Genomic DNA, 12346 nt, shown 5'->3' with positions numbered 1-12346 from the left:
GAAAAGAGAGGCCCTTCACTCCTCATCAGCCTCGACATCTGCGCCCACAAAACAACTGTCGGGCAATAAACAAAACTTTTGAGGATGCACCCAAGGACAGTGCACCAGTTCAGAACCTGAATCTTACCCCTATGTTTGTGGACCATTTGTCCCATTTTTACTGGGCACAGGCCAACATCACATCCAACTGATGGGTGCTCTGCACGGCAGAAGTGGGATATACCATGCAGTTTATTTTTTTCCCTCCTTCCCACCTCTCCTCCCCATCCCTTTTTAAGGACCCTTCTCACGAAAATCTTCTGGCCGAGGATATGCAGTCACTCTTAAGAGCGGGGGCAGTGGGGGAGGTTCCCATGGAGCTAAGAGGCAAGGGGTTTTACTCCCACTACTTCCTGATCCCAAAATCCAATGGGGTTCTCAGGCGAGTCCTAGACCTCAGGAACCTAAAAAAGTTCTTGAAGAAGCTGAAGTTCCACATGGTCTCTCTGGCCTTGATTATTCCTTCCCTAAATCCAGGGGACTGGTATGCCACCCTCGACTTGAAAGACGCATACTTTCATATTGCTATCTTCTGAGACCACAGAAAATATCTTTGATTCGTGGTAAATCAGAACCACTATCAGTTCACAGTGCTGCCTTTTGGCCTGTCGGCAACTCCAAGAGTATTTACGAAATGTCTGGCTTCCCTCGGGAGACGAGGGGTGCAGGTCTACCCATACTTAGACGACTGGCTGGTCAGGGGCTGGTCCAGAGTACTTGTGGAACAATGCGTGGGCCTCGTACTGTTCACTTTCAGGAACCTGGGATTCCTGGTCAACGAACACAAGTCTAACTTCATGCCCGTCAAGAGGATAGAATATATAGGAGCAATTCTTGATGCAAATCAGGTGAGGGCCTTCCTGCCGGAGAACCATTTCAGGGCCATTGTAGTTCTTATACAAAGCCTGAAAGCATGCCCCACCACCATGGCAAGGAGTTATTGGAAGCTCCTGGGGCACATGGCCTCTTGCACTGTGCAGCATACACATTTCAGACTGCGCCCTCTCCAACTGTGGCTGGTATCAGTGTACATATCAGGTTATCACCCACTAGACAGAGTGGTCTCACTTCCACCAGCGACACTCAAAGCCCTTCAGTAGTGGCTGAAGCAAGACACAGTGTGTACCAGCGTTCCCTTCACAAGGCCCACACCTTCGATGGAGCTACTCACAGATGCCTCGGACGTGGGGCTTCCTCCCACAGCCCTCATCCACAAAGTTCTGCTCAAGATCAGAAAGGACAAGGCTCACATGATTCTCATAGCGCCAGCATAGAGGCAACATTGGTTCAACACATTGCTGGACCTCTCAATAGACACACCAGTCAGCCTTCCAATGTGGCCAGATCTGATCTCCCAGGAGCACGGCCACATGCTCCACCCGAATCTAGAGTCCCTGCACCTGAGGGCTTGGAACCTTCGTGGCTGAGTGAGATGGAACAGTACTGCTCGGCGCCAGTACAAGTCATCCTTATAGGTAGTAGAAAGCAGTCAACCAGAATGGCCTACCTAGCAAAGTGGAAAAGGTTCTCACTGTGGTCACTTCAGAAAGGGGTCTCCCCCATGGAGACCACGCTGACCTTTATCCTGGATTACTTGCTTTACCTGAAGAAAGAAGGTCTTGCAGTATCTTCCATCAAAATCCACTTAGCTACAATCTCGGCGTTCCACCCATCGGTGAATGGCAGATCGGTTTTCTTTAACCCGATTTATGCTCAGTTCCTTAAGGGTTTAGATCGCCTGTATCCACAGGTGCACCGGCTTCTGGCCCCCTGGGATCTCAACCTGGTGCTATCTTGGTTGACAGGCCCCCATTTGAGCCATTGGCAACGTGTCCCTTGATTTACTTATCCTGGAAGACTGCCTTCCTGGTGTCCATCACCTCAGCCAAGAGGGTTTCAGAGATCCGGGCACTCACCGCCTAACCTCCGTACATGGTCTTCTTCAAGGACAAAGTTAGGCTTCGCCCATACCCGTCCTTCCTTCCGAAGGTGGTCTCCCATTCCCATTTGTGGGCTCTGGCTAATGGCTTAATTAGCCTTTCTGCCCTGCCCCACCCACGAATTAGGCACTGCTCTATTTAGTCAGCTCCAATCTGCTATGCCTGATTGGACCTGCTGTGAACAGAGTGCTGACTCAGGCTTTCATACCTAGCACTCTGTCACACACCTTCCCCCCTTATCTAACCACAAGGTTCTTCTTTCCCTGTGTTCTGCCTCCCTTACCGGAGGGGCCACCCTCTCTATCTCCAGGGCAATCATCTGGGTTTCCCTTGTGGGGTTTGTTCATCCCCCACCCACAGACCTCTCACCATGTGGGGGGCGAATACCCCCCATAGCTCTATAGCAGCCCATTGGTCTTCACACTAGGGGCATCCCAGGAGGTTACTCCTCTCATTCTCTCTCTTTGCATCTGGCAGGGGATCAAGGTTACTCCCCTCATCCCCTGGATCACCCAGGGCACCAGGTTCCCTCAAGTCTCCAAACTGTGCCTGGGTTTCTTCTCTTGGGGGTTCTGTCGCAGGGAGCTCCATTGACCCCGTGACCTCTACTAAGGAGTTTGGGCTGTCTGTCCCCCCGTACCTCCTTCCTTACTTCCCTGGGGATATCTCGTCTCCAGATTCAGACTTTGTTGTCTAGGGATTGCTCCTGCTTCTTTTTTGGGGTTCTTCCTCTCCCTCCCTCCCCTGGTTCTCCTTTTGCTAATGTGGGATTCCTCCCACCACCTTGCTTCCCAATGGGGAAGGGACTCTAATCCATGCCCAAAACAACCGGATAAGGCAGTCCCTCCATTACCCCAACTTGTTTCCACCAAAATCTTCCCGGGACCTACAGGGGCACCTGGGCTATGGGGCAATTCCTCTTATCCCCATGGACACACTCTGTGTCCATAGTTGCTCCTGGAATTATCCAGTGAGGCTTCACCAGCTCCCTCTGGACAAGAAAGCAAGCTGAGGCCATATCCACAAGGCCCTTCTTGAGTTTCCTTCAGAAATGGTGAACAGTTTTTGCCCTTTTTTCTTTCCTCCCGCCCTGGCCCAGCCACAAAAGTTGGCAAAATCCATGTACAGGCAGGCCCCTTTCATCTGTCCAGATTGTCCACATTGCGAATAATGGGTCGAGTCCCAGCTGGAACTCCGGGGTTCTTCCTGTCCATGCCCCTTCCTGCTGTGGGTTCTTCAGTCTTTCTCCCCAGCTCTGGATCCTTATATGGTTGCCCATCTTTCCTGGGAGAGTCTGCCTCAGCGTACTCCTCTGTCAGTTTCATGGCAGCAGCCACGGTGCTCAGTGGATGTTGCCTCACCCACACTCATATGTACTCGGGGAGGCCCTGAAGGAACTGTTCTAATACCAGAGTGTCCATTATTTCCACCACCATTTGGGTATCTGGTCTCAACCAGTGGGTGGCCCAGTCCATCAGCCTTTGGGCAAATGCTAGGGGCCATAAACATCCGTCAACCTTGCTGATCTGAACTTTTGGCAGTACTTCCCAATAGACAGCCACTCCCGATCCAGGATGGCTTCCCTCACTGTCTCATATTTTTTGGCCTGCTCCTCATTCGGCCATATAGGCCGCTTGGATTTCTCCTGACAGATAGGGAGCAAACCACAGGGCCCAAGTTGCTCTAGCCCAACCTGCACTGACAGCTACCCTCCCCTCTCAAAAGTGTCCAGGAATGAGTCTGGGTCATCTGCAGGGCCCATTTTACACAGTTCAAGGTTCTGTGTTCGGGCAACATCTCCCACCGGGGAAATTACCATCTTCTGTAGGAGCTGTTGCTGGAAGCTGGCTTATTCCCTTATGAAGTCCTGCAGGCTTTTCTGCTGCTCTGCCTGCCAGGCAAGCAAAGCCTGTCTCTCCATGTGGTGGGATTGTTGAAAACCTTGTTGGGCCTTCTGCATCTCCTCTTGTTGTTTTACCAGCCATTGCAGGGTCTCCTCCTTTGCCCAGGCCACCAAACCCTTGCGCTGGCTCAGATCCCAGACAAGGCCCCATGTGTAAAAGGGCCTCCTTGGTCCTGTTTCTGTCTCAGTTGACAAACTACTCAGAGACCCTTGTGCTGGTCCAACACCTTGTGCTGTTTATTTATAAAGGAGGCCCACCACCTTCACAACATGCATAGCCCCTTTAACAAGCAGGGGAGAGCAATCTCTATCTCTCTCTTTTCCTGCCTGCTTCCCACCTTTTTACTTCCTTCCTGTGCCTATTTGTGGGCTCTGACTAATGGCTTAATAAGCTTTTCTGCCCTGCCCCGCCCCGCCCACAAATTAGGCAGAGCTCTGCTTAGTCAGCTCCAATCTGCTTTGCCTGATAGGAGCTGCTGTGAACCGAGTGCTGACTCAGGCTTTCATACCTAGCACTCTGTCACATTTCCCCACACTTAACGCACTCCATGAGATCACAGGCCTCATCAGCGGAATTCCTGGCTCATGTCCGAGTCGTAGATATCTACAAGGCAGTGACCTGGTCTTCCATCCACTACGCACTACACCATCACTCAATAGGCAAGAAGCGATGCAGCCTTCAGTACTGCGGTCCTCCAGTCCATGTCTTGCAGAAAACTCCAATCCCACCACCTGACTGATTGCTTGGGAATCACCTATATTGTAACGGACATGAGCAAACACTCAGAGAAGAAAAGACAGTTACCAACCTTTCCATAACTGTTCTTCAAGATGTGTTGCTCATGTCTATTCAACAGCCCATCCTCCTGCCCTTCTGTCAGATTTACTGGCAAGAAGGAACTGAGGAGGAAGCAGGTTGGTAGGTACCTATATACTATGACATGAAGGCACCACTCCAGGGGGCACCAGAGTCAACCTGACAGATACCACTAGGGGAAAAAAAGTCTATATTGGAATGGACATGAGCAACACTTCTCAAAGAACAACGGTTACAGAAAGGTTAGTAACCATCTTTTCTAGATACACACACTCACCGAGGCACATGGGTCTCACAACAGGAAAGCAATTCAGCATTCAGCTTAAAGCTTCAGGATCAAAGTAATGCCTGCTGTTGGCTGCAGGGGCTAATTTGATCCTTACCTGTCAATTTCCTGGGGTTATTTCAAAAACTGTAATTTTTTGATGTGGTGCAAATGTCTTTGTTTTGTCCCTGATTGAGAAGTGCAGGAACAGCATGTAAATCCTCTTCCAAGTCCTGGGCAGAGCCATGCTGCGTGCAAGCAGTGGGCAGGTTCTCAAGCGCGTTCTCTCACTTGTTGCAAAAATGTTGAGAAAGTAGCACAAAATCTGAGTCAAGATCATGGTTTTTTCTCTGCAGTGCAAACCCCAGTGTGACAGGAGAAGGCGAGTCTCGGGCAGCTGAGTTCTTGTATCTTCTCCTTACAGTGAGGAAGGACTTTAACTTGCCCTCAAAATTCCATTTAAAACAAACCCATGTGATTGGGGCAGGTGACTTTAAAAATAATCATTTAATTAAAAATCAAACAAACTGGTGAGTTAGAAAGACATTGGCTCAGCTCCCCTTGTGCTTCCCTGTGCTGCAGCAGCGAGACTACCATCAGACAGAGCTGGTGAGTTTCAGGCCAGCTCCTGAGCATCCCCCTCACAAAAGTCACTATCACCACAACTTGTCCTCTCATTGGCAGGCTTAGCAGGGAAGCCAGAGATGGAACAGGCCCTCAAGACTGAACTTCCCTCTCTCCACAGGTCAGGGCTGAGCCACAGTGGCTGGGAGCAGCACAGAGGAAGCTTGCAGTCAGCACCAATACAGACATTCACTGCACTGGCCACTACAAACACAGAGTCAGACGGGCCCTGCCCCAAAGAGCTGACAGTCCAGATAAATAGAAGAAGCAAATGCTCTTATCCCTGTTTGCCAAATGGGGGACAAAGACACAGAGAAAAAGTGACTTGTGCCAGGTCTCAGTGAGTCGCTGGCAGAGGAGCACTGGCTTCCGTTCCTGGCTGAGTGCTAGTACAGAGCCTTCGGCATGAGATCCTTCCTCCCAGTGACAAAATTCTCAGTGATGTAGACGGGAGTAGGCCCAGGCTGTGCACCTCACTGCACACCACGCACTGTCTGCGGGTGAAACTTGGGTTGCTGATGCCACAAAACTCCAGGCTGTTTGGTTTTAAGAAATGATCACAGCTGTCGAGTGTTGGGGAGCAGTGGTAATGCCCCCAAACAGGGAGGCCAGCTGCACTTCACCTATGTGTACTCCTAGAAGGTTAATCATATTTCTTATGTAACTTTGCATAACTCTTTCTGGAACAGAGGTCATCCTTTTACTGTGTTTTATAGTTAGGGGGAGCCATGGCACCAGCATTGAAGGAATTGCCAAGGTGGCTTGATGCAAACTTGGAGTATGCTGTTGCAGCAGACTGGGCTGACATTGTTAAGCTTTCAGTAAGTTAGAGCTTTTGGAGAAATCTGTATCATGTCATCTTTTCTTTCTCCTCCCCATCCCCACCCCCTTTTTTCCGAGGAGGGTCCCTGAATTGGAAGGCAGGGCCTCAATTACACACATGGGAGGGAATATCTACAGGACCAACTCTGCCTGGTGTGGCCAAGTGACAACTCAGGGAGGAGCTTAGCACCCTGCAGATTGGTGATGGGTGGATAGGAAAAGTGGAAGAGGAAATATTTAGCAGTGATGGGAACGGGAGGAGGCAAGTTTAGGCTAAATATCAAGAAAATCTACTTGACAGAGAGATTTAAAACTTGGGATGTTTAGAAATGACTAGACAAGGCACTAGAGATGTTGTAGAGGGAACACTCGTGTATGGGACTGTACTGGGACGGGAAACGGACAAAATGTGACCAAATGGGTCAGATTTTCAAAGTGGCCTCAGCTCAGCTTCTGTATTGACTCCTGCAAATCCCACATTTGCTAAGGAACATGCAAGTCTCATGGCCAAACAGGCCTTATGTGCAGGGAGGCACTTTTCAAAATTTGCCCCACTATTTTTTCTGTTCCTAATCTCTGAGTCACTGCCCCAGTGAGCAACAAACTGCCATGGGTGGGAGCTCTTACTTCCCTTGGACAGGGATCGCAAGGAGATTCAGCTGGTGTTTGGGTGGGGTTACTCCATTTTCATGTGGCCCCATTCTCTCTTCCCCCCCCCCCTTCTTGGTTGTGGAGTTGTGTGTGGCACTCATGCTGGGTTGGGAGGTGGGAGGAGAGCATGGGCAGTTTGAAGGTTTATGCTGCTCTACAATTGGCACTAGAGAGTGATAGACTGACCCATTCCCTCAAGAAACAAAGAGCAGCCAGGCAAGGATGGTGCCAGCTCCACCAGCCCAGAGAGCAAGCCTCCAGTGCAACATCTATCTCACACTGAGTCATTAGGCTTCCTTCAGGGGCTGGGTTTGGCATTTATTGTATACATTTTCAAGAGACAACCTCCACTTGTGCCCACACTTTGCTGATGCCAAGGCCTTCATGCCTGCTAACTGTTGTGTGCATCCTTTCAGTTAGCTTAACACTTGCATGTCTGTTAGCATCTGCACTCCCACAAGCAAGCGTTAGCATGGGGCGATGTTTGCACCTCCCAAGTCCAGGCACACACATGTGCGCACACAGTTTGCCACAAGCACAGGTGGAGGCTGAGTAGAAAATTTACCCTTTTATGTGCAGTAGTTGTTCCATGTGAACCTCCAGCATATTTTGATCCAGCCTGCAGGACACATGCAGTGCATGGAGCTCCTACCCTTTTCAAGTCTAAATGCAAAATGTTTCCATTTAAATATGCATCATTTGCAACCTATTTGCTATCCTGAAACCCCAAGAATTAAGTGTAAGAGGAAAGATACTAAAATGTTTGTGCTAAGAATGCTGGATAACAGGTTTTAATTCTATTCTGTTGATGCTCCTAGGTTATTTTGTAATTTAAACAAACACAGTCACACCAGTCTGTGTGTGTAGGTTAGCCCTATGTCTGGGGGTCCAGAAGACCCTTATTGTTTAATATCTATACAAAACGGTTTGAGCCATACATTAAAGCTCTAAGTAATGGGTGAGCTCCAGAAAATAAGCACACACTGTTTGCATGTGCATTTTTTGCAGCTTTGCTGTTGTGCAGGGCTTTGAAAATTTGTCCCTTAAAGTCTAAAAAATAATGTTTTTCACCTGGTGATGCAGCCAGAATTCAAGCTGGGATGGGAACTGATTTAGCGTCACTGACTCTGGGCTGCCCCTGTGCTTTTGATGTTATTAAAGATGTCAGTTCTCAGCAACAGAACTCACCCACCCAGGAAGCTCAGGAAAAGCAGAAATTGTACTGTCTAGACAGAGCAAAAAGTGCTTTCTCCTCTCCTCCCCGTGAGCTTTTGGACTTCTCTGCAGCGTCATGCCAGGGGCAGGGCGGGAGGTGTTTTGCACTGACAGCATCCCTTTGGTGAAAGTTCTCTGTCCCTTTCAAATCCCATCTTCAGAACCATACCAACAGGGGCTTGTGTGTTGCTACCTTTGGGAACACAGGTGTAAGCACATGACAACAAGCTGAGTTTTCTTTGGGGCTACAATAACCTTTGGGCTTTTTCTGTTTTGTTTGTCACTTTCAGGGATTCCTCCCAGAAAGCAAGTTCAATCGTATCCTAACTGAGCCTGTGCTCCGAGACACCGGGCCCCGTCGAAGAGGGAGGAGGCCAAGAAGCGAACTTATTAAAGCCCCTGGTGTTGTATCGGATTCTTCTTCTGGAATGGGACCGTTATTCATGAATGGACTTATTGCTGGAATGGATCTAGTGGGACTTCAGAACATGAGAAACATGCAAGGCATCCCTTTAACTGGGCTGGTTGGGTTTCCTGCTGGATTTGCAGCAGTGCCTGCTGGTGAGGATGTCAAAAGCACCCTAAGTATGTTGCCTATGATGCTGCCAGGCATGGCTACTGTACCGCAGATGTTTGGTGTTGGAGGACTTCTCAACCCACCAATGACAACTACTTGTACTTCAACTGCTCCAGCTTCATTAACAAGCACAACTAAAAGTGGTACATCAAATATGGAAAAAGCTACTGAGGACAAACAAAGTAGCCAGGATGTGAAAAATGAACCTCTGTCTGAAGACAAACCTGGTCCTAGTTCATTTTCTGATCAGACAGAATCTGCAATAACTACCAGTAGTCCTGTAGCTTTTAATCCATTTCTTATCCCAGGAATGTCCCCTGGACTGCTCTATCCATCTATGTTTCTTTCCCCTGGTATTGGCATGACATTGCCAGGCATACAACAAACCAGACACTCTGAGGCAACAAATCTAGAAAGCCAGAAGCGGAAGAGAAAGAAAGCTAAAGGGGAACCAACAAATCCAGAACCAGAAACTATCTCACTGTCTGAAAAAGAAGCTGCAAACAGTCAAAACTGTACAGAGCAAACCCAATCTTTGTCATCAGAGAAAGAACATGACCTACAAGTGGAAGAGAAGGAGTTAAAAGAAATTAACAATACCAATTAGAATTTTTGTTTCATTAAGAAAAAAGATTGTGGCTTGTAAGTTTCTTATCCCATAAATATTTGTTACTTACCCTCCTGCCCCCTCTTCACCTTCATAAAACCTGTGTTTCCATGAGTAATATTATCTACCTAATTCCCTGTAAGAAAACTATGGTGACATATTATATGTTAATAGTTGCAGGGTCTTGCCACTTTATTAGATAAACAGTGTTGTCTAGTTAGTATGGGAGGCACAGAATTCTTCTTCTGTTATCCAGTTGTTCATCCCAACCAACAATAGTAAATCCAGCACTTGGTCACCCCCAAAATTGCTCATTTATCTGGGGAAAAAGAAAAAAGCAGAACCGGAGCAAAAGAAAGTACTTTCATCTCTTGATCTCAAAGCAGACAAGGATATTCCTTTTTACAGTGACACTGAATGAATAAAACTGTATTTTGGGGTAAAAAGCACAGCTATAGTAAGTGCTAATGTGTATTTTTGATTTAAAGTATTTCCCTATTTTATCATGGTTACTAGAATAGTAGTATAGACAGAAGTATATAACTAATGATTGAAAATGCATATATTAATTTCTTTTTAAAAAAGCATAACTGGTAGTGATATAATTTCCCCCCCTTTCACTCCTCGGAGTTTTGGAGACAAACTGCAGTAAGTGAAAAGATTACGTAGACTTTATTTTATATTTTTTTTTAAACCAAAGGTTTTTTTTATGTTTAGTGGACTTTCAGTTGCCCTTTCCTTGTTAGTTACAAGAACTTTTCCAGCTTGTGCTGAAAAGGTTTTGCACATCTGCATGTCTTTCATTGAGGTTCTTGTACCTAAAGCTACCAGTTACTTCACCGGTCTGCTAGTATTCAGTTCTCATCTATGGCATCAGAAGTCCTGTAAAGAGTTGTTTTTCCAACAATGAACAGGCCACTCATATAATGCTCTTATATGAATACTGAGGCTTTTGAGTTTTTAATTTTTTTTTTTTACAGTTCTCCTCCTCCCCCCATAAGTGACATATTTTCTGAAAACAAAACAAAATAAACAGACAGAAAGCTGTTGGGCTGGCTTTACAATTGTGAGTCCTTTGAGAAGGATTGTTGAGGTTTTCAAAGCTTGTGTTCATCTTCCTTTTCTAGGGTTAGACTGTGAAGAGATTATTTTTGCTTCTTCTTTCCATTCCTCTTTGTTCTATTTGCTGTTGAACAGTGTTTCCCAGCAGTCCCGTTGGCAAATAATTCTACAGTATGCATTTTAAATTAACGGGTTTTTAATGTGATCAGTCCCCCAAACTCTGTGTCTTGAGACACTTCCACAGGTAAACTCCATGTCGTCCTCTCTCCTCACTGCTCCTGTTTAGTTTTTCTTTCACTTGGGCTTGTTCTTATTTGCAGCTCATGGTTTGAGACTTGAAATAAACACTTAGTGGTGCAGCAGTGAAATGGCAGACTGTTTGAGGGAGCTGAAGTGTGCTAGTAATCAGTTTTGCATTTGATTGTCACCATTTACTGTATTTTTTACTTATTTTCTGTTACAGTTTTCCTAATTTATCAGATGGTCCAAATGTTTTGACATAACTATTTCAGTTTGCATTATTTATTTATGATGCTTTTTGTCACTGTCTTTTATACATTTGGGATTATAAATTATGTACATGTTACAATTAGCATCTCAAAGAAGTCTGTTACCCATGACCTAAAAAATTATATTTTCAAGGAATTTATTCCCACTTTATTGAATTGGATGTGATTTTAAAAAAAAATTATGTAACTGATCATAATACAAAAGTCAGATCATTAAATGTGTTCTATTTAATAACACCCTTGTAGCATAGATACTGTATCATTATCGACAGATTTCTTAGAAATGCTGCTATCTCTATTTAACTAACAGTTTGTTCAGTTTTGCCTCCAGTGGAAGCAGAAAGGGTTTTTTCAGCTGTTAAATCCAAAATCAATATAATTTATTTATGTAAAAAAATCACTTGATTGATATATTTTTGAACCTTTTAAGTACTAACTTTCTTTTTATTCAGTAGAACATGTACTTGCCCTAAATCCTTAAAATACAAATGCTATAAAACTTCATATATCTTCAAAGCCTTACTGTGAATGGGTATAGAAATCTCTGCAGAGTCCATTTCTTATATGGGATGGTTGTTTTTCCAGGGTTGCACTCATAAGGAACAGGGTTCAAAATGAAATGTATTTAACTAGCCAGCATGTTCTTACTTATCAAACATGTATGTTAAGTCTCTGGGTGTTTAGGCTTCTCTTTGGCTGCTATTGTGTGACCCTTTTTGAAATCTGATAGAGAAACTCTGTGGATTATTTACATTGTAAGGCATAAGTGGCTTCTTATTACTTTCCATCATCATATCCTAGAACAAATACCCAGTTTTCACCACTTTCATGGACACTCACACAAACATACATTTTCCACCAAATGTGCTAACAAAATAAACTGTCTGTGCTCTTGAACATGGATAAAAAGAAAAAGATTTAAAAGTCAAATTTTTATTTTTTTAATTTAGTGACTAGATGATGCTTATCTTTCAAACTTGGCAGAGCCTTGCCACAGATGTATATAATTTTTTCAGCAAATATATGTGAATGTTTGATTCACTTGACTCAGTGCTAAACGTTACTTGCTTTTTTTCTCAGCATGAACAATATCCATGGTTGTTATATACAGCACACCCTCTTTGTCAGATCATCCTTCATGTGCTTACTGTGGGGGGCGGGGAGGGGTTGACTAATTGCTGTTGATTCAGACTTTTCAAGAAAATTAGCTAGTTTACCAACTACGTCCTCAGCTGTGTCAGTGAGTGTTTGCTGCTTCCTCTTAAATTTTGCACACATTAACCTGCCATGCTGCTTGAACAACTAGTGCAGTGGA

At 45.5% G+C, this 12346-nt stretch overlaps 1 protein-coding gene across 7 annotated transcripts in view; it reads left to right on the top strand.

The window, feature by feature from the left end:
* Positions 1 to 12083, top strand: part of CHD6 (chromodomain helicase DNA binding protein 6) — a 195355-nt gene extending 183272 nt beyond the window's left edge. For 6 of the 7 annotated variants that reach the window (XM_034787628.1, XM_034787627.1, XM_034787624.1 and 3 more), the window contains 2 exons: positions 6305 to 6409; positions 8567 to 12083. In XM_034787628.1, coding sequence (XP_034643519.1) covers positions 6305 to 6409; positions 8567 to 9460 — 999 coding nt within the window. In that variant the 3' untranslated portion in view covers positions 9461 to 12083. The remainder of the gene's footprint in view (positions 1 to 6304; positions 6410 to 8566) is intronic. The other variant, XM_034787630.1, reaches the window with a different exon arrangement.
* The last annotated feature ends 263 nt before the right edge of the window (positions 12084 to 12346 follow it).

The sequence above is a fragment of the Trachemys scripta genome, chromosome 12, assembly GCF_013100865.1.
Source record: "Trachemys scripta elegans isolate TJP31775 chromosome 12, CAS_Tse_1.0, whole genome shotgun sequence".
NCBI classification, from domain to species: domain Eukaryota; kingdom Metazoa; phylum Chordata; order Testudines; family Emydidae; genus Trachemys; species Trachemys scripta.
Note: the sequence above shows the minus strand (reverse complement) of the source record. Positions and strands in the feature narration are given on the sequence as shown.